Source organism: Macaca nemestrina, chromosome 7, assembly GCF_043159975.1.
Source record: "Macaca nemestrina isolate mMacNem1 chromosome 7, mMacNem.hap1, whole genome shotgun sequence".
Lineage (NCBI taxonomy): Eukaryota > Metazoa > Chordata > Mammalia > Primates > Cercopithecidae > Macaca > Macaca nemestrina.
Genome location: NC_092131.1, coordinates 178,162,945 through 178,184,139, shown reverse-complemented (window position 1 = coordinate 178,184,139; position 21,195 = coordinate 178,162,945). Strand labels below are relative to the sequence as shown.

Below are 21,195 nucleotides of genomic sequence, written 5' to 3'. Positions count from 1 at the left end.
CCAGTGCAGATTATAGGTTTGGTGCCTGTTCAGTCATACCTGGGGTAATGAGGGGTGTACAGAACCTAGTTAAATAAAATTGAGAAATAGAGCTGCAATGGTATGATGTCTTAGAATTGCTTCCAAATATTAATAGCATGGGAGCAGGGGAGTTGGATGTAGAGGAAACAGAGTGGCTGTGAGTTGGTAACTGTAGTGGGTGATGGGGTTGGGTGTAGAGGAAACAGAGTGGCCGTGACTTGGTAACTGTAGTGGGTGATGGGGGTTGGGTGTAGAGGAAACAGAGTGGCCGTGAGTTGGTAACTGTAGTGGGTGATGGGGTTGGGTGTAGAGGAAACAGAGTGGCTGTGAGTTGGTAACTGTGGTGGGTGATGGGAGTTGGGTGTAGAGGAAACAGAGTGGCCGTGACTTGGTAACTGTAGTGGGTGATGGGGGTTGGGTGTAGAGGAAACAGAGTGGCCGTGAGTTGGTAACTGTAGTGGGTGATGGGGGTTGGGTGTAGAGGAAACAGAGTGGCTGTGAGTTGGTAACTGTAGTGGGTGATGGGGGTTGGGTGTAGAGGAAACAGAGTGGCCGTGACTTGGTAATTGTAGTGGGTGATGGGGTTGGGTGTAGAGGAAACAGAGTGGCCATGAGTTGGTAACTGTAGTGGGTGATGGGGGTTGGGTGTAGAGGAAACAGAGTGGCCGTGAGTTGGTAATTGTAGTGGGTGATGGGGGTTGGGTGTAGAGGAAACAGAGTGGCCGTGACTTGGTAATTGTAGTGGGTGATGGGGTTGGGTGTAGAGGAAACAGAGTGGCCATGAGTTGGTAACTGTAGTGGGTGATGGGGGTTGGGTGTAGAGGAAACAGAGTGGCCGTGAGTTGGTAACTGTAGTGGGTGATGGGGGTTGGGTGTAGAGGAAACAGAGTGGCCGTGAGTTGGTAACTGTGGTGGGTGATGGGGTTGGGTGTAGAGGAAACAGAGTGGCCGTGAGTTGGTAACTGTAGTGGGTGATGGGGGTTGGGTGTAGAGGAAACAGAGTGGCCGTGAGTTGGTAACTGTAGTGGGTGATGGGGGTTGGGTGTAGAGGAAACAGAGTGGCCGTGAGTTGGTAACTGTGGTGGGTGATGGGAGTTGGGTGTAGAAGAAACAGAGTGGCCGTGAGTTGGTAACTGTGGTGGGTGATGGGAGTTGGGTGTAGAGGAAACAGAGTGGCCGTGACTTGGTAACTGTGGTGGGTGATGGGGGTTGGGTGTAGAGGAAACAGAGTGGCTGTGACTTGGTAACTGTAGTGGGTGATGGGGTTGGGTGTAGAGGAAACAGAGTGGCCGTGACTTGGTAACTGTGGTGGGTGATGGGGGTTGGGTGTAGAGGAAACAGAGTGGCCGTGACTTGGTAACTGTAGTGGGTGATGGGGTTGGGTGTAGAGGAAACAGAGTGGCCGTGACTTGGTAACTGTGGTGGGTGATGGGGGTTGGGTGTAGAGGAAACAGAGTGGCTGTGAGTTGGTAACTGTGGTGGGTGATGGGGGTTGGGTGTAGAGGAAACAGAGTGGCTGTGACTTGGTAACTGTAGTGGGTGATGGGGTTGGGTGTAGAGGAAACAGAGTGGCTGTGACTTGGTAACTGTAGTGGGTGATGGGGTTGGGTGTAGAGGAAACAGAGTGGCCGTGAGTTGGTAACTGTAGTGGGTGATGGGGTTGGGTGTAGAGGAAACAGAGTGGCCGTGAGTTGGTAACTGTAGTGGGTGATGGGGTTGGGTGTAGAAGAAACAGAGTGGCCGTGAGTTGGTAACTGTAGTGGGTGATGGGGTTGGGTGTAGAGGAAACAGAGTGGCCGTGAGTTGGTAACTGTAGTGGGTGATGGGGGTTGGGTGTAGAGGAAACAGAGTGGCCGTGAGTTGGTAACTGTAGTGGGTGATGGGGGTTGGGTGTAGAGGAAACAGAGTGGCCGTGACTTGGTAACTGTGGTGGGTGATGGGAGTTGGGTGTAGAGGAAACAGAGTGGCCGTGACTTGGTAACTGTGGTGGGTGATGGGAGTTGGGTGTAGAGGAAACAGAGTGGCCGTGAGTTGGTAACTGTGGTGGGTGATGGGAGTTGGGTGTAGAGGAAACAGAGTGGCCGTGAGTTGGTAACTGTGGTGGGTGATGGGGGTTGGGTGTAGAAGAAACAGAGTGGCCGTGAGTTGGTAACTGTGGTGGGTGATGGGGGTTGGGTGTAGAGGAAACAGAGTGGCCGTGAGTTGGTAACTGTGGTGGGTGATGGGGGTTGGGTGTAGAGGAAACAGAGTGGCCGTGAGTTGGTAACTGTGGTGGGTGATGGGGGTTGGGTGTAGAAGAAACAGAGTGGCCGTGAGTTGGTAACTGTAGTGGGTGATGGGGGTTGGGTGTAGAGGAAACAGAGTGGCCGTGAGTTGGTAACTGTAGTGGGTGATGGGGGTTGGGTGTAGAGGAAACAGAGTGGCCGTGAGTTGGTAACTGTAGTGGGTGATGGGGGTTGGGTGTAGAGGAAACAGAGTGGCCGTGACTTGGTAACTGTAGTGGGTGATGGGGGTTGGGTGTAGAGGAAACAGAGTGGCCGTGAGTTGGTAACTGTGGTGGGTGATGGGAGTTGGGTGTAGAGGAAACAGAGTGGCCGTGAGTTGGTAACTGTGGTGGGTGATGGGGGTTGGGTGTAGAGGAAACAGAGTGGCCGTGAGTTGGTAACTGTGGTGGGTGATGGGGGTTGGGTGTAGAGGAAACAGAGTGGCCGTGAGTTGGTAACTGTGGTGGGTGATGGGGGTTGGGTGTAGAAGAAACAGAGTGGCCGTGAGTTGGTAACTGTAGTGGGTGATGGGGGTTGGGTGTAGAGGAAACAGAGTGGCCGTGAGTTGGTAACTGTAGTGGGTGATGGGGGTTGGGTGTAGAGGAAACAGAGTGGCCGTGACTTGGTAACTGTAGTGGGTGATGGGGGTTGGGTGTAGAGGAAACAGAGTGGCTGTGAGTTGGTAACTGTGGTGGGTGATGGGGTTGGGTGTAGAGGAAACAGAGTGGCCGTGAGTTGGTAACTGTGGTGGGTGATGGGGGTTGGGTGTAGAAGAAACAGAGTGGCCGTGAGTTGGTAACTGTAGTGGGTGATGGGGGTTGGGTGTAGAGGAAACAGAGTGGCCGTGAGTTGGTAACTGTAGTGGGTGATGGGGGTTGGGTGTAGAGGAAACAGAGTGGCCGTGACTTGGTAACTGTAGTGGGTGATGGGGGTTGGGTGTAGAGGAAACAGAGTGGCCGTGAGTTGGTAACTGTGGTGGGTGATGGGGTTGGGTGTAGAGGAAACAGAGTGGCCGTGAGTTGGTAACTGTGGTGGGTGATGGGGGTTGGGTGTAGAAGAAACAGAGTGGCCGTGAGTTGGTAACTGTAGTGGGTGATGGGGGTTGGGTGTAGAGGAAACAGAGTGGCCGTGAGTTGGTAACTGTAGTGGGTGATGGGGGTTGGGTGTAGAGGAAACAGAGTGGCCGTGACTTGGTAACTGTAGTGGGTGATGGGGGTTGGGTGTAGAGGAAACAGAGTGGCTGTGAGTTGGTAACTGTGGTGGGTGATGGGGTTGGGTGTAGAGGAAACAGAGTGGCCGTGAGTTGGTAACTGTGGTGGGTGATGGGGGTTGGGTGTAGAAGAAACAGAGTGGCCGTGAGTTGGTAACTGTAGTGGGTGATGGGGGTTGGGTGTAGAGGAAACAGAGTGGCCGTGAGTTGGTAACTGTAGTGGGTGATGGGGGTTGGGTGTAGAGGAAACAGAGTGGCCGTGAGTTGGTAACTGTAGTGGGTGATGGGGGTTGGGTGTAGAGGAAACAGAGTGGCCGTGACTTGGTAACTGTAGTGGGTGATGGGGGTTGGGTGTAGAGGAAACAGAGTGGCCGTGAGTTGGTAACTGTGGTGGGTGATGGGAGTTGGGTGTAGAGGAAACAGAGTGGCCGTGAGTTGGTAACTGTGGTGGGTGATGGGGGTTGGGTGTAGAGGAAACAGAGTGGCCGTGAGTTGGTAACTGTGGTGGGTGATGGGGGTTGGGTGTAGAGGAAACAGAGTGGCCGTGAGTTGGTAACTGTGGTGGGTGATGGGGGTTGGGTGTAGAAGAAACAGAGTGGCCGTGAGTTGGTAACTGTAGTGGGTGATGGGGGTTGGGTGTAGAGGAAACAGAGTGGCCGTGAGTTGGTAACTGTAGTGGGTGATGGGGGTTGGGTGTAGAGGAAACAGAGTGGCCGTGACTTGGTAACTGTAGTGGGTGATGGGGGTTGGGTGTAGAGGAAACAGAGTGGCTGTGAGTTGGTAACTGTGGTGGGTGATGGGGTTGGGTGTAGAGGAAACAGAGTGGCCGTGAGTTGGTAACTGTGGTGGGTGATGGGGGTTGGGTGTAGAAGAAACAGAGTGGCTGTGACTTGGTAACTGTAGTGGGTGATGGGCACAGAGGCTCATTGTGCTGTTTTCTGCTTTCAGTTGCATTTGGAATGTTAAATAAATGAAAAGTGAATATTGAGCAAAACATCGGTCCAGCTAGTTTGAATTAAAATATTAAATGAGCCAGTTCTGTAAAATAATTTCCAAAGAGAATCTGTATCCATATTAACTTAAAAATCTTTTGTTTTTTAAACAAATTTAAACTGTTGCAATCACTGTTGCATACAAAGGAGCAGAATAAAATAAAGTATTTTTCTACTGCAGAGGGGGAGAGACTTGATGCCAAAATGAAAAGACTGGAGTCCAAGTATGCGCCGCTGCATCTTGTCCCACTGATCGAAAGACTGGGGACCCCTCAGGTAACGTGTGCTATGATGGCGGAGGCTGTTGCAAGCTGGGCATCCATGCCGGGCCAGGTGGCCTGGGTGGGAGCCAGACTGGAAGGCATCGTGAAGTCCGGTGGCTGCGCGGCCGGCCGCTCAGGCCTCAGTGTTGCAAGTGGGGCGCGTGCCTGGACTGCTTCCCGGGGTGGTGGGGGGTTCAGATGAGCTAACGCCTGGAAAGGGCTTAGCACATCAGCTGGCACGTAAGACTTACACAGAAGACGTCACTTTCACTGTCCAGCCCTTCGTGAAGAAGGCTTTCCCACAGGTGTTATTAAGCCACGAGGCCAGGTGTCAGGGTAGAGTTCTAGAGCGATCCAGCTGCGTATGCCAAGTCAGGGCTTCTCAGCCATTTTGGACCAGGTAACTCGATGGTGGGGACTTGGGCCTCCTCTGCATTGCAGGCTGTTTGGCAGCATCCCTGGCTTCCACACTAGAGGCCAGGAGATCCACCCCCTCCACCCAAAACATTTTCCCAAGGCTGGGTGCCGTGGTTCATTCCTGTCTTCCCAGCACTTTGGGAGGCCAAGACAGGAGTTCAAGACCAGCCTGGGCAATGTGGCGAAACTCCGTCTCTACAGAAAGTACAAATATTATCCAGGCGTGGTGGCATACACCTGGTCGCCTGAGCCAGGGAAGTCAAGGCTGCAGTGAGCTGTGGTTGTGCCACTGCACTCCAACCTAGGCAGCAGAGCAAGACCCTGTCTCAAAAGACAAAAGACATAGAGGATATGGAGTAGCTGGATGCCTGGAGGCCCACAGCCTTCCACTGCTTGTCCTTTCTGCAGCAAATTGCCATCGCGAGAGAGGGGGACCTGCTGACAAAGGAGCGCCTCTGCTGTGGCCTGTCCATGTTTGAGGTCATCCTGACACGGATCCGGAGCTTTCTGGATGACCCCATCTGGCGCGGGCCTCTGCCCAGCAATGGGGTCATGCATGTTGACGAGTGTGTGGAGTTTCACAGACTGTGGAGTGCCATGCAGTTTGTCTACTGCATTCCTGTGGGGACACACGAGTTCACAGTCGAGTAAGTGTGTGCTCAGAGCAGGACAAAGCCCCAGGGGAGGGGAGGGGCTTAGGGCAGGGTCCAGGTGTTAGGCTAACAAGTGGCCAGCCATGCTCAGGAAGTGGACCAGAAACTCACTGAGCTGCTTTTAAGCCTCCTATAGTGGGAATTCTTACTTGATGCCAAGGAGCTGGCTCAGGACTTTAGTATTCAGGGAGTCTCTGAACCCACGGCAATTGTTTGCACGTGGACATTCATTTTTCTAGGTGGGAGGTCTGTAAAGTCATTCATCACAGAGGGGATATGATCTAAAAAGGGTTAGGAAGCAGCACAGCAGAAGATCCCAAAAAAGGTATCTACCAAAACCAGGGAACAGCCACCTGCTGCCCGGCATTCTCCTCCTGGCTGTGGAAGGTGACTGTGGCACAGACAGTAACAGTCATGCAGATGGCTTGGTCACTGACACCTGGAGACAGACTCAAAGACTTCGTAACGGATCACTCATCTCCCATTGTTTCTGCTGCTTGTTCTAGGCAGTGCTTCGGTGATGGGCTACACTGGGCTGGCTGTATGATCATCGTACTTCTTGGGCAGCAGCGGCGTTTTGCTGTGCTGGATTTCTGCTACCATCTCCTTAAAGTCCAGAAACATGATGGCAAAGATGAGATTATTAAAAATGTGGTATGTGGCTGAAAATCTCCCACCATCTGTGGACCTTTTGCAAAAGCGTACTTTCTCTGTTGTAAGTTCTTGTTCCTGGGAATGTTTTTCATCCTAGTACATAAGGTGCCACCAACAGAAACTTCCTTTTCGTTCCCAAAATGAATCGAAATATAATTGGCCAGTAAAGCAGTGTTCCATTTTCCTTCTCAAGGTACTTAGATTTACTTCCAGTCTTACAGAATCTGCATTGTCAGAATATTGGCAACTATTCCAGTCTTCGGGCTCCCTAGAAGTCATAGTGTGCTTTCTTGGCCTTTTGTCTTTGTCGCTTTATGGATTCCTCATAGTTGAATTCTGGAAAATACTCAGCCATTATCTTTTGAAATATTTTAGCCTCCCTTCCATTCTCCCTGTTCTTGTCATTCACGACTTCAGTTAGACATATGTTAGACCTTCTCATTCTATTCTCCACATCCCTCTGTTGTATTAGTTTTTTTTTTTTTTTTTTTTTTTTTGAGACAGAGTTTCACTCTTGTTGCCCAGGCTAGAGTGCAATGGCGGGATCTCGGCTCACTGCAACCTCCACCTCCTGGGTTCAAGCAATTCTCCTGCCTCAACCTCCTGAGTAGCTGGGATTACAGGTGCCCACCACCATGCCCGGCTAATTTTTGTATTTTTAGTAGAGACAGGGTTTCACCATGTTGGCCAAGCTGATCTCAAACTCCTGACATGAAGTGATCCACCCACCTCCCAAAGTGCTGGGATTACAGGTGTGAGCCACTGCGCCCAGCCCTGTTGTATTAGTTTTCTATTGCTTCCATAACAACAAATCACCACAGGCTTGGCAGTTTAAACACCACTGATTATCTCACAGTTCTCTAAGTCAGATGCCTGGGTTCAGCCAGGCCCAGCTGGGTCCTCTGCTCAATCTCATGAAGCCAGTGTCCGAGGTGCTGTGTTCAGCCTGGAGGCCTTCAGGCTTATGCACAGTTGGCTGAATTATTCCTTGGCAGCTCTAGGACTGGGTCCCCCTTCCTTCTCATGCTTTCCAAGTGACCCCCTCCAGCAATGGTGGGTTGGGCAGTCTCAGCCTCTCGTCTTCTGCCACGTCTCTCCTGCCTCCAGCCAGAGAACATTCCCTGATCATGATTATATTGAGCCCACTGGACAACCCCAGATACTCTCCCTGTCCTGTCCTACAGTCCACAGTCTTAGCCACACCTGCCCAGGCCACGTGGGGTGGAGGCAATGCAGTCACAGGCTCCAGGTCATGGGCCTCTCTCAGGGGCCATTCTACCTCCAACTCCTCCATTTCCGGGGCTCCCAGAGCTGTATCCAGAGTATTCTCTTCACGTGTCTTAGTTAACTCGTTTACTTCAGCTCTAATGTGCTGAGCTTTTACTCTGAAAAAATTATTAGTTCACTTTTTAAAGTTCAGTTAGGTTCTTCTTCAAATCTTCTTGGTAACTGAGTTTGTCTTAACTGAGTTTTTTCCGTCTCTCATTTTTTTATCCAGTTCATATATTCTGTATTCTGCATGTTTTCCTTCTAGTATCTGAAGCTCTTGGAGGTATTTAAAACTTTGCTGTTTCCTTGTGTGTTGGGTTATTTGGGAGTCTTTATTTAATTGGACTTAATTTAGATTGCTTTCCCTCCACGATGTGCATTTGCATCTGCCCATCTCTAGGGGCTGCTGGCAACTGAGGGCCACTTTAGCCGAATTGGAGGTTCCTGGCTTTTTTGGGGTCTCTGGTGTGGTCCCACTTCCTTATGCCTGGGCCACTCCTCACCCCACTGCTGCTGTTGGCATGTGCCCCCGAGGAGGCCCTGGCTTCCCCCTTACCACCTGCATAGGCAGAACCAGAAATGCTTTTCAAAGTTTTTTGTTTGTGTGTACGTACGTTCTTTATTCCTGTTGTAGTAGGAGGGTCTGTCAGAGTACCCCATCACAGTATTATTTCCAGACTGGAAGTCTAAAGCCTGTGTTAGTTGATTGACCTTTCTCCACTGACCACATCATCTGGACATCCCCAGTTTTGAGCAGACAGTAGGTTCTTAATTGCTGATGTGGAAGGAACAGGACTATCAGTTGTGCACATGAATGAATCTACAGCAGCAAGAAGCCAACAGAGGGATTCTAAATTCAAAATATATTCATCCATCCAACCGTTGCATTAAAGAGATGGTATGTGACTGGGAGAGCTGGCTCATACCTGTAATCCCAACAGTTTGGGAGGCTGAGGCAGAGGAGGATTGCTTGAGCTCAGGAGTTCAAGACCATCCTGGACAACATAGTAAGACCTTGTCCTTACAAAAATAATTTTAAAAATTAGCTGTGTGTGGTGGTGCACGCCTGTGGTCCCAGCTGCTCAGGAGGCTGAGGTGGGAGGATCTCTTGAGGCTACAGTAAGCCATGATCATGCCACTGCACTCCAGCCAGGACGTCACAGTGAGACCCTATCTTAAAAAAAAAACAAAAAGAACACTATGTGTGTCAATTCCATTTGCTACTATTTTTCTGAGAAAATATAAGAATCCTGACATTTTGAAACGCGAAGAATGAATGTTCAAGTGTTAATAGTAAAACATCTCAATTTTCATGGTTGTAGCCTTTGAAGAAGATGGTGGAGAGAATTCGCAAGTTCCAGATTCTCAATGACGAGATCATCACCATCCTGGATAAGTACCTGAAGTCGGGCGACGGGGAGGGCACACCAGTGGAGCATGTGCGCTGCTTCCAGCCGCCCATCCACCAGTCCCTCGCCAGCAGCTGAGGGCACGCGCTGCACTCTGTAACTCAACGTGGCATGCCTTTCTCTCCGGCAACTATTGAGTGAGATTTTTAGGGACTATTTTTCAGTATCTCTGTACCTGTTAAAGGGGGTGCTTTTCAATCTAAAAGCTTAATTTTATAAAATTATTTTTCTAGACTAAATTGTATATGCTTTTGGTAATTAGGAACTCTGAGAATACTGGCTGCTGATTGTTGCCATCACGTTCTTACAAAATTGTTTTTCTATGGGATGTTCTGGCAGCTCTCTCTCAAAATGCTGCTGTGTTCGTTCATTCACTCATTCCATAAGAAACTTAATACCAGCAAATGTATTAAATCCCTTGCCAGTTACCATTAACTGTAACTATTTAGCTTTTGTTTAGGGATCTTTCTGATGGCCTTTTATGAGCAGTCTTAGTTCTAAGTCATTGTTCCCATCCCTTTTTTGTGTCAGTGTTTCAGAAAATAGTGAACTTGATTCCTCTGCTTCCACTAAATCCAGTTGTGACAAAATCTAACGTGAGATCAGATCGAAAGGTTATAGAAATAAAACTAATGAGATCTATTTGCGTTTGTTTACTTACTATAATCCTGTGCTGCTTGACTTGGCAAGGAACTCTGATTACCCTGAGCTCACACAGCAGGCCAGCTCGGATGTAGGTCACCTCCAGGGCAGAGGTGGGATGGGACCGTGACACCATCTCATACACCACTCACCTCACCAGCACAGGTTTAGTTTTATATTTAGGGTTCTGCAGATAAATAAGGTGTAAAATGGCCGTGGTGGCTGCTCCAGTCTGGATATGAAGAGGCTACTCAGTGCCTCTCTGTTACCTGTGCCTGTGACCTGGCGGAGGCCAGCAGTGTGGGAGGAGATCAGCCAGGCCCAGTGAGTGCTGCATGAAGGGGCCAGGAGCCTTGAGTCCAGCCTTCAGCTGCCCCTGATCCACAGGGCTCGCATGGCTGGAGCTGGTCCACGCGATCTGTCAGAATGAAAAACAGTCGGTCTAGACTACCAGTAGAGCCATGAACATGTTTGAGAAACTGAAGCCATATTTTAAAGTATTAAGGCAATGAGGTTCTGAAAATCCTAACTGAATGGAGAAAAATGTTATGCCTGTTTATTGTAAATGAATATTACAGATAATCACAAGTCCAGCATGATGAACTGAACTCACTTTATGTTGTAGCCTGGCAGGCATTTTACGTTATTTGGAGCATTGCAACCTTCATCAATTTTAAAATTTTCTATGGCTGCCAAGTTGCCATAAAAAGCGGGCCTCGCCTACTTTTCCGCCGGCCTTTGGAAACTGCCCAGAAGCATATGACGCACGGCACAGAAGAGCAGTGGGTGTGTGAGCCATCCTGTTGTGCTGCCAAACTCAAGTGACATGAAGCTTAACAGAACTATTCTTTCTTTATAAAAAGTTCCCTGCAAGTGCTTTTGGGAGTGTGAATTAATAGCCCTGGGGCCAGCATTCTGCTGCAGATTTAGAGGTGGTAGCTGTGCTCATCTTAGAAACTAGAGAATAGGATAAAAAAGTACTGTAATTTAATTACCAAGTTTTATAAGGCTTAATTTTATGCCAGATATAAAATGTAATACTTGAGGTATAAGAATCTCAAGTGCTATAAAACGTTAAATAAGAATTTATTAACCTGTGCGTGTTCAGCGAGGTCTCTCCTCACGCGGGAGAAAACCGGTTCTTATGTCCGAAGCACAGATGTGGGCACAGTGTATAAACAGATACAGTACATCTGCAGCATTAATGACATGGGAGGAGGCAGTTAGGAAAAAAAAATCTAAAACAGCTCCTTAGAAGGCCAATAATACAGCTGGGAAAAAGGGAGTTTCCATGCAGCCAGTGGTGAGCTGCATGGGATACCAGCACCTGGCCTGGGAGGCTCTCGGGGGCGATGGCTTGCACTGGCGCACCACTGAGTCACCTCCAGGCAGGAGCCACAGGCTGGAACAGGCAAACACTCTTCCCATCACCCAGGTGGAAACTAATTCTGCCAATACTTTTTTTTTTAAAAAAGACCAATGGTCATAAGTGGGGATAGGTTCATCAGACCTTTTTTATCATTCTACCTTTTCTGCATATGTTTGCAATTTTCCATCAACTTCTTCATAAACCTTTTCTAGAAACCAAAATATGTAGTAGCCCAAAGGAGCTCTTAAGCAAAGTACTTGGTACAAAGAGACCATATGTTATAAACATTTTAAGTTTGTTCTAAGCATTCAGACTTAGAAAAGAACTTCATTTCAACTTTTTATTATAACATGAGCTAAATTTAAGAAATAACCCTAGTCTTCTATTTCCCAGAGCTGTTCAAAGTCCAAATGACAATATAACTCATTATGAAAATATACTGAAAAGTACAAGAGCTGATGTAAAATGGTAATCAAGGTTCCAGGCATCATGGGATTAGGATAACTGAAGAACAAACCCAGCCAGGCTGCAGCAGCAGGCAGGATGCACTGGCTCGATGAGGTGCTAAGAAGGCCGTCGAATGCACACAGAAAGCCGGATTCACGGTGATCATCTCAACCTGAGAATCCTTCCTTGGGGTGATTTCCGCCCTTTTTTTTATTTTGTAAGTTTTCTTCATTCAGTAACTTAGTTTTCCCTTATTTCAAAAAATAAAACCAATCATCAAACAGGAGCCACTTTTATAGGTAAGGTGAATCACAGGATAATGTATTGGGATAACTGTTCTTTTTTAAAATAAAAAAGCCTTATATGTTCAGGGATTGATGGAGTGGGGATGACAAATGCACATTTCAGATTTCCATCACGAATGAAAAAATAAAGCATTTTTATAGACTTAAAACTGTCATTAGTGCATTCAGATTTTGGAGAAGGAATGAAAATGTAAAATAATTCTACAACAATACAATATTAATAGAAATCGTCATGTGCTGAGGTCATTTTAGTGAGCTACCATTGTTTAAATAAAAGTAATTTCTTGGTCCTAATTAGTGAAATCTTTAAAAAGATTGCCTTTAAAGAACATTATTTGAGGACAATGTTTTTTTAGACACATTCTGATACTCAAATTCACTTCATAACAATCACAGATTAACCTTTAATGACACCTTTCTTAAAAAGCTGTCAGATTTCCATTTCTTCGGGAGACATTTTCACCAGTGTGTTGTTCGATTCCACAGGTTAAGCTTTCTTCATTATTATTAAGAACTTCATACATATTAGAGAGATTGCCATTCACTGCTTTCTCGTCTTTTCGAAAAGATACAGGCAGACTTGCTAGACTAAAGCTGACGTCTTTAAAGGCATGCAACAAGAATATCCCCACAATGATTGTAAAGAAGCCGCTCAAAGTACCAATGACATCGTCACCGGGCATATCTTGCCACTCCTTAAAAAGAATAGCTGAACAAGTTAAAACTGATGTTGTAAAGAATACATAATATATTGGAGTCACAATGGAAGTGTTGAATATATCCAGGGCCCTATTTAGGTAATTAATCTGTGTGCTCACGCAGACAATGAGGCTCAGCAGCAGAACCCAAGCCAGGGGATGCCGCAGCACAGGCTTTCCAGCAAACAGCTCCTTGAGAGCAATGCCCAGGCCTTTCACACAGGACACTGAAAAGGCGCCGATCACAGAGCAGATTGTTATGTACACAAGAATGTTTGTCTGTCCATGGCGAGGACCCACCGCGAAGATTAGTATCAAGGCCACAATAACCACAAGGGTTGCAAAGACCACAAAACCTAGAGGAGGCAAAGAAAAGTGACATGAGTCAAATGGTTGGCTGTTCGTAAACACAGAACGCAAAACAAAATGTAATAAACTCTACAGGGAGAAAAGGTATGGCCTGGAGATAAAAAATCAGCTTTATTTTGCTGCCCGAGCAGAAGCGCAACCACAACAATTTACTTAGATGGACACACCGGAGGATGAATGTGAGCTTCACATTCACAAACTCTCACACCCCCAACATTGTCGCAGCAGCATTTTATGCCAACTTCAGGCAAGAGGGACAGTGGGATCAGAACAGACACAGAAACTAGGGAGGAGAAATCATGAGGTGGCCTTGAATGTTCAACAATATATAGATGCTTTAAAAACAAAACAAAAAAAAAACAAAACAAGAGTTCATCATCAAGTTTTCTCTAAAAGGGGTAAACTTTTTTTTTAATTTGCGGACAACTGCTGGAGTAACCAGCAAGTCAATTGGAGAACCTGAAAGATACTACTGGGGTTCTGGTTGAATATGGAGAATTAAAGCCAGCATGAAAATTGCCAATAACTGTATCACTGTGGGCCAGGCATTTTTCTCAGCAGTTTGCACTCAACTACCCTGTGTCACAGCTACTACCATTTGCATCCTCGAATGAGGGAACTGAGGCGTAGGTAAGTCACATGAATTTATTCTTCCTTCCTCAAATTCCACTAATAAAATACACAGTAATAGGATTTTTAAAGGCACAAATACACAAAATTAAGAACAAAAGGCCAGGTGCAGTGGCTCATGCCTGTAATCCCAGCACTTTGGGAGGCTGAGGATGGTGGATCACCCAAGGTCAGGAGTTCGACACCAGCCTGGCCAAAATGGCGAAACCCCAACTCTACTGAAAATACAAAAATTAGCTAGGCGTGGTGGCAGGTGCCTGTAATCCCAGCTACTTGGGAGGCTGAGACAGGAGAATCGCTCAAACCTGGAAGGTGGAGGTTGAAATGAGCCGAGACCACACCACTGCACTCCAGCCTAGGCGACAGAGAGACTGTCTCAAAAAAAAGAGAGGACTGAAGATAACAATCCTTCTAAGTCAGAAAGCAAAGGCTAATAACTGGTACACAGATCCAAGAAAGCTGAATCCTACACACCCACTGTGATCAAAGATTAAAAAGCAATTCAGTTTGCAGCACAGAGTGCCCAAAAGGTACCAAGTGCCTCTGAAGTGGGGTAAAGGCAAGACTGAAAGTGAAGCCTGGCTGAAAAGTCCATTCAAGCAGCAAGGGGACTCCTGCCCAGTTCTGGGAGACTGTCCCTCCTGTGCCACAGAGTTCTGGGAAGCTGAGGTAAACCATGCCTCCAGGTGTTAACGCTTCCCCACAATCAACTCCCAGGATGCCCACAGCCAGCCATGAAACAGGAAGCTTTTTTGCTGGAGATCTGACCAGCCCAACTTTGACATAAAAGGAGACATCAGGCCGGGCGCGGTGGCTCACACCTGTAATCCCAGCACTTTGGGAGGCCGAGGCAGGCGGATCACAAGGTCAGGAGATCGAGACCATCCTGGCTAACACAGTGAAACCCCGTCTCTACTAAAAATACAAAAAAATTAGCCGGGCGTGGTGGCGGCACCTGTAGTCCCAGCTACTTGGGAGGCTGAGACAGGAGAATGGCGTGAACCCAGGAGGCGGAGCTTGCAGTGAGCCGAGATCGCGCCACTCACTCCAGCCTGGGCGACAGAGCAAGACTCCGTCTCAAAAAAAAAAAGCCAAAGACCACCAGGAGAGAAGCCAAAACAAACAGAAAAGGGCAAAGTCTGTTTCTCCCATGTAGACAGAGGAAAACTTCAAAATAAACGTCCCCCAAAAAACAAGAAAATTATTAATATCGGCCGGGCGCGGTGGCTCACGCCTGTAATCCCAGCACTTTGGGAGGCCGAGGCGGGCGGATCACAAAGTCAGGAGATCGAGACCATGGTGAAACCCCGTCTCTACTAAAAATACAAAAAATTAGCCGGGCGCGGTTGTGGGCGCCTGTAGTCCCAGCTACTCGGGAGGCTGAGGCAGGAGAATGGCGTGAACCCGGGAGGCGGAGCTTGCAGTGAGCCGAGATCGCGCCACTGCACTCCAGCCTGGGCTGGGCGACAGAGCGAGACTCCGTCTCAAAAAAAAAAAAAAAAAAAAATTATTAATATCCTCAGAAAAACAAGAAAAACTATTATTAATATCCTCAGAGAAACAATGAAACAGACTAACCTGGCACCCCAAATACCTACAAACAATGAATCTACAACAACAAAAAAACCCCAAACAAACAAGAAAGATTTATTTGAGGGAATCAAAGAACCATCAAAGTAGCCAGGACTTAAGGGGCCAAAATTCAGAGAAAAGAAAAATCAGCCCAGCACTCACCTCTGCCTTCTCCTTTGGGGCAACTACTAATGCAAGGGGTGAGATGGCATAAAGGCCAATCAACACCAGCCTAAGCTTAAGGGGACTAGGTAAAAACAAGTTGGATTTTGGGGCTGCCTAAGCATCTGGAACTTAATGGACCAAGACCCAGAAAGGAGGGAACTATAGAGCAGTGAGCCCAAATGTCTGTGCATTTCCCCTTATGGTGCTTTCTGGCACACAAGGTGCACAGCCAAGGTCAGAGAAGCCAAATGGAAAGCCTGGCCAGGAGGCCACAGGACTAAGCAGGGATTTCGGCGTCTCAGGGTACTGAGGAGCAGACCCTGGAGCTCTCAGTTTCTCAGCTGGCGGGGCCCAAACCAGTATCTGAAGCTATCAGCTGAGAGCCTAAGGGCTATGAACAAGAATAAAGGCAAACTGAGCCAGGTGCGGTGGCTCGTGCCTGTAATCCCAGCCCTTTGGGAGGCCGGGGCAGATGGATCACTTGAGCCCAGGAGCTCGAGACCAGCCTGGCCAACCTGACAAAACCCTGTCTCTACCAAAAAAGACACAAAAATTAGGCCAGGCATAGTGGCACATGCCTGCCATTGGAACTACTTGGGAGGTTGAAGCAGGAGAATCACCTGAACCCGGAAGGCAGAGGTTACAATGAGCTGAGATTGTACCACTGTGCTCCAGGCCTGACAGCAAGACTCCATCTTAAAAAAAAAAAAAAAAAAAAAAGCCAGATGTGGGGGCACACACCTGTAGTCCCAGCTACTCAGAAGGCTGAGGTGGGAGGATCGCTTGAGCCCAAGAGGCAGAGGATGCAGTGAGCCATGATCACACCACCGCACTCCAGCGTGGGTGACAGAGTGAGATCCTGTCTCAAAAAAAAAAAAAAAAGAATGAAGGCAAACTAGAAAGAAACCAGGCCCAACAAAGAACAATACCTTCAGGGTAAAGGTGAGCTACTGTATTCTTTTCTGCCTACCAGAAGAAATTTATGTTCTCTCTGAAGGAAGAAAAACGTCACTTAAAACCTCTACACCTTCTAATATCCTATGTCCAGCATTCAATTAAAAAATGCCAACACAAAACCAAATGCCTAAAAGCCAAACACCACCACAGAAGCAGGCCCACAAAGAATTCTAAAATTAAAGTTAGCAAAGACTTTAAAATAACTAGGAATCAAAGAACAGAGGCAAGAAACTCTTAGAAATTAACAATATAATCGCAGAAATGAAAACTCAGAAGGGCTGGAAAAAAAACTAAGAAAATCTCCCCAAAGACAGAGCAAAACAAAATGGTAAAATGAGGAAAAGAACACAAGAAAATTAATGATCTAGGTCAAGAACCCAATAAACAGATGAATAAGAATCTCACAAAGAGAAAACAAGAATATCAAAGGAGTATTCAATTCAGTTCCCAAGAGTCAGACATAAATTTTCACATCAGGCCAGGCATGGTGGCTCATGCCTGTAATCCCAGCACTTTGGGAGGCCGAGGGCAGGTGGATTACCTGAGGTCAGGAATTCCAGACCAGCCTGGCCAACCTGGTCGTCTCTACTAAAAATACAAAAATTAGCTGGGCATGGTGGCGGGCACCTGTAATCCCAACTACTTGGGAGGCTGAGGCAGGAGAATCACTTGAACCCAGGAGGGAGGCAGAGGTTGCAGTGAGGCAGCGGTTAGTTAGCAGTGAGCCGAGATCACGCCATTGCACTCCAGCCTGAGAGACAGAGCAAAACTCTGTCTCAAAAACAAAAAAAGAGACCCATCAGGCAGGGTGCAGTGGCTCACGCCTGTAATCCCAACACTTTGGGAGGCTAACGTGGGCGGATCACTTGTGGCCAGGAGTTCAAGACCAACCTGGCCAACATGGTAAAACCTTGTTTCTATCAAACAAACAAAAAAAATTAGCCAGGCATGGTGGCACACGCCTGTAGTCCCAGCTACTTGGGAGGCTGAGGTGGGAGAATCACTTGAGCTAGGGAGGAAGAAGTTGCAGTTAGCCGAGATCACACCACTGCATTCCAGCCTGGGCAACACAGCAAGACCCTGTCTCAAAATAAAATGAACCATCAGGCACCCAGCACAATGGACAAAAATGGACCCATCTCTGGGCATGTCAGTGAGAAATTTCAGACACTGTGGGGAAAGAGAACATCCTACATGCTTCCAAAAACAAAAAATTGGTCGCATATAAAAGGATAAACTGTTCAATTTCTCAACAGCAACATCAGAAATGAGAAGACAAAGGTGGTCACAATAGTTTAAAAACATTTTGAGATAAACAAGGTGTCAAAAAATCTCATCTCTTCACGCCCTTTCTTGTTTCCTCTAGAGTGGCACCACCAGAATGAAGGAGCAAACACCCAGGATTCTGGAAATCAGGGATCTAAGAAAAAGCAAACTGAGGGAATCCCCAGGATGCTGCTGAAGGGAAATGCAGATAACTGCTGTGCTGGCAGCCTGGAGACACCCGCCTAGATTGAGGTCACACAGAAGGCACTGAGAGAAATTTCCAAAAGAGATCAAACAAAGAACACCTCTTTGTTTGAAATTACTGAGAGCAGAATAGTCAACTGGGGGAGAGTTTCATGGTACAGTGATCAATTCAAAACAAACTACACAAACAAGATAATTATTACTTCTGGAAAAACAAATCATACAGGAAAGAAACAACCACCATAATAAAGGCTAAGATGAGAATAAAAGTTATGTATCAATGATAAGGTAAATAAATAAGCTCAATAAAACTATACAGGTGCAGTAAATAAAAGGTAAAACAGATAATGCCTAAAGCTAAGGAAGTAAGTAGTAGCAACAATATAAGCATGCTATTTGCAAAGAGTTGAAGAACAGTAGAAACACAGACTTGTGATTGACTTGAGGGAGAAGGGAACACAATGACTATTTGTTCTTCTACCACATGGAACAACTTCTCTCTCCTTAGGTGCTCATTAAATTTTGACTAACATAAAAACTAAGGCAGGCGCGGTGGCTCACGCCTGTAATCCCAGCACTTTGGGAGGCTGAGGCGGGCGGATCACAAGGTCAAGAGATCGAGACCATCCTGGCCAACACGGTGAAACCCCGTCTCTACTTAAAATACAAAAAAACATTTGCTGGGAGTAGTCCCAGCTACTCGGGAGGCTGACGCAGGAGAATGGCGCGAACCCAGGAGGCAGAGCTTGCAGTGAGCCGAGATCGTGCCACTGCACTCTAGCCTGGGTGGCAGAGCAAGACTCCGTCTCAAAAAAATAAAAAACTAAGTTAAAAAGTAAAATACAGTAAGACTAATGAGACTTTTTTCTTACCTGGATCACCCAGCTTGTGAGACATTTCATTTAAAGTCTCAATCTCCTCCTCCTTTGGAGCATGAATGACCATAACTGTAGATCCTAGAATACTTAGCAAACACCCAATTTTCCCATGAAGATTAAGTCTTTCATTTAGAAAGTATGAAGAAAGAATGGCACTAAAATGGGGAGGAAAAAAATTGGAGAACTTTAAAATAATCAGCTACTTTTCTTTTTCAAATATCAGTAAAACTCATAATTTAAATCACTGAACTCAAATTGTAACACTGAGCTTATGAAGATTCTGGCTTTTGCCAAGGAAAAAAAAATGTACATTTCATCATAAAATGTAAACATTTCGGCCGGGCACGGTGGCTCAAGCCTGTAATCCCAGCACTTTGGGAGGCTGAGACAGGCGGATCATGAGGTCAGGAGATCGAGACCATCCTGGCTAACACGGTGAAACCCTGTCTCTACTAAAAAATACAAAAAATTAGCCGGGTGACGTGGCGGGCGCCTGTGGTCCCAGCTACTCGGGAGGCTGAGGCAGGAGAATGGCGTGAACCCGGGAGGCGGAGCTTGCAGTAAGCTGAGATCTGGCCACTGCACTCCAGCCTGGGCGACAGAGCGAGACTCCGTCTCAAAAAAAACAAAAAAAAAGTAAACGTTTCTAGGGAATCATCTGCTTCATCATACACTACACTGGTATACTTCCCATCTTTCCACTGCAAGAAGTCAATATGAAATTTATAATAAAGAACAAATTTGTATAAATGTATATCCTAATTAAGAACCTATATCCAGACCAGGCACGGTGCCTCACGCCTGTAATCCCAGCACTTTTGGAGGCCGAGGCGTGCGGATCACAAGGTCCGGAGATTGAGAGCATCCTGGCTAACACGGTGAAACCCCGTCTCTACTAAAAATACAAAACATTAGCCAGGTGTGGTGGCAGCGCCTGTAGTCCCAGCTACTCGGGAGGCTGAGGCAGGAGAATGGCCTGAACCCGGGAGGCGGAGCTTGCAATGAGCCCAGATTGCACCACTGCACTCCAGCCTGGGCGACACAGCGAGACTCTGTCTCAAAAAAAAAAAAAAAAAAAAACAAATATACTCATTACCAACCAGGCCCTACCAAAGTGCACATGCACTGAATGATAAATATTGGGATGAGTGTAACTTTGAATTTCACTTATTTTTAATTTATTTATTTTTTGAGACAGAGTCTTGCTCTGTAGCCCAGGCTCGAGTGCAGTGGTATGATCTCAGCTCATTGCAACCTCCACCTCCTGGGTTCAAGTCATTCTCCTGTCTCAGCCTCCTGAGTAGCTGGGACTACAGGTGCCCACCACCACGCCCAGCTAATTTTTGTATTTTTAGTAGACAGGATTTTACCATGTTAGTCAGGCTGGTCTCAAACTTCTGACCTTAGGTGTTTCTATACCCGCCTCAGCCTCCCATAGTGCTGGGATTACAGGCGTGAGCCACCATTCCCAGCAACTTTGAATTTTAAAAAACTGAAATCGAAGTAGAACTAGTACTGGCTCTGAATACAAGCAAAAGCATTTTCTCCCACAAATCAACAGCCTGCCTATGCACAGAAGTACTTTTTTAAAGCAATTACTACATAGTGTAAAAAGCAAAGTTCTCCAGGTTGTTGAAATGTAAATTGTGTTGAACACATGTAATTATATGGTACTGAATATTTTACAAACTAAGGTACTGATGACTTTTTCTACATGAAAAATGTTGTGTCCTTACCTTACTAGTACACTGAGAGCTCCGAGTGGAGTCACTAGCGTGGCTGGTGCAAACGCATACGCAGCAAAGTTGGCCACCTCACCAGCTCCCACTTGGAGACAGACAAAAGAAAAAGTCAGATAAGAATGTATATACTCAACTTTGAAATGCCTGCATTTTATGCAATATCTATATATTATTTCAACTGTATTTAGTAACCTCCATATTTCTCCAATTTATTTATTTTTTTTGAGATGGAGTCTCACTCTGTCGCCCAGGCTGAAGTGGAGTGGTGCGATCTCAGCTCACTGCAAGTTCCGCCTCCTGAGTAGCTGGGACCACAGGTGCCCGCCACCACACCCGGCTAATTTTTGTGTATTTTTAGTAGAGATGGGGTTTCACCGTGTCAGCCAGGATGGTCTCAATCTCCTGACCTCGTGATCTGCCCGCCTCAGCCTTCCAGAGTGCTGGGATTACAGGCATGAGCCACGCGCCCGGCCTCTCCAATTTATTAATAAGGGTTATGGGTCTGTAAATTTCCAACATTACAGTAAGAGTCCAAGTCAATTAGAAGTATTCTAGAAACAACACATACCTATAAATCTAACTGAAGAAATCTAGTTCATGCTGACATAAGGTATTTAAATAAAAATTTTAAATAAATACTTATGTCCCATGACAGTAAATAAAAATCACTGAGAAGAAGCCGACATCAAAGTAAAAGCTACTCTCCCCCAAGTCCTTTTTACTTGCTCTTTTTAAAAATGCAAATCATGCTACATGCCAGGTACTGGTCTAGAATCAGGATATATACAGCAGGGTGCAA

At 46.7% G+C, this 21,195-nt stretch overlaps 2 protein-coding genes across 12 annotated transcripts in view; one reads left to right on the top strand and one right to left on the bottom strand.

Annotated features, from left to right (window-relative positions):
- The window catches only part of LOC105497425 (cytoplasmic FMR1 interacting protein 1), a 120,138-nt gene extending 110,344 nt beyond the window's left edge, over positions 1-9,794 (top strand). For 7 of the 8 annotated variants that reach the window (XM_024797827.2, XM_071067320.1, XM_011768499.3 and 4 more), the window contains 4 exons: positions 4,669-4,763; positions 5,576-5,814; positions 6,327-6,474; positions 9,066-9,794. In XM_024797827.2, the coding sequence (XP_024653595.1) occupies positions 4,669-4,763; positions 5,576-5,814; positions 6,327-6,474; positions 9,066-9,230 (647 nt within the window). In that variant the 3' untranslated portion in view covers positions 9,231-9,794. Of the gene's footprint in view, positions 1-4,668; positions 4,764-5,575; positions 5,815-6,326; positions 6,536-9,065 lie in introns of all 8 variants that reach the window. The other variant, XM_071067321.1, reaches the window with a different exon arrangement.
- Positions 9,795-11,489: 1,695 nt separating this feature from the next.
- The window catches only part of LOC105497426 (NIPA magnesium transporter 2), a 36,855-nt gene continuing 27,149 nt past the window's right edge, over positions 11,490-21,195 (bottom strand). For all 4 annotated transcript variants that reach the window (XM_011768506.3, XM_011768503.3, XM_011768505.3 and 1 more), the window contains 3 exons: positions 20,391-20,481; positions 18,649-18,809; positions 11,490-12,969 (listed from right to left, as the gene is read on the bottom strand). In XM_011768506.3, coding sequence (XP_011766808.1) covers positions 12,335-12,969; positions 18,649-18,809; positions 20,391-20,481 — 887 coding nt within the window. In that variant the 3' untranslated portion in view covers positions 11,490-12,334. The remainder of the gene's footprint in view (positions 12,970-18,648; positions 18,810-20,390; positions 20,482-21,195) is intronic.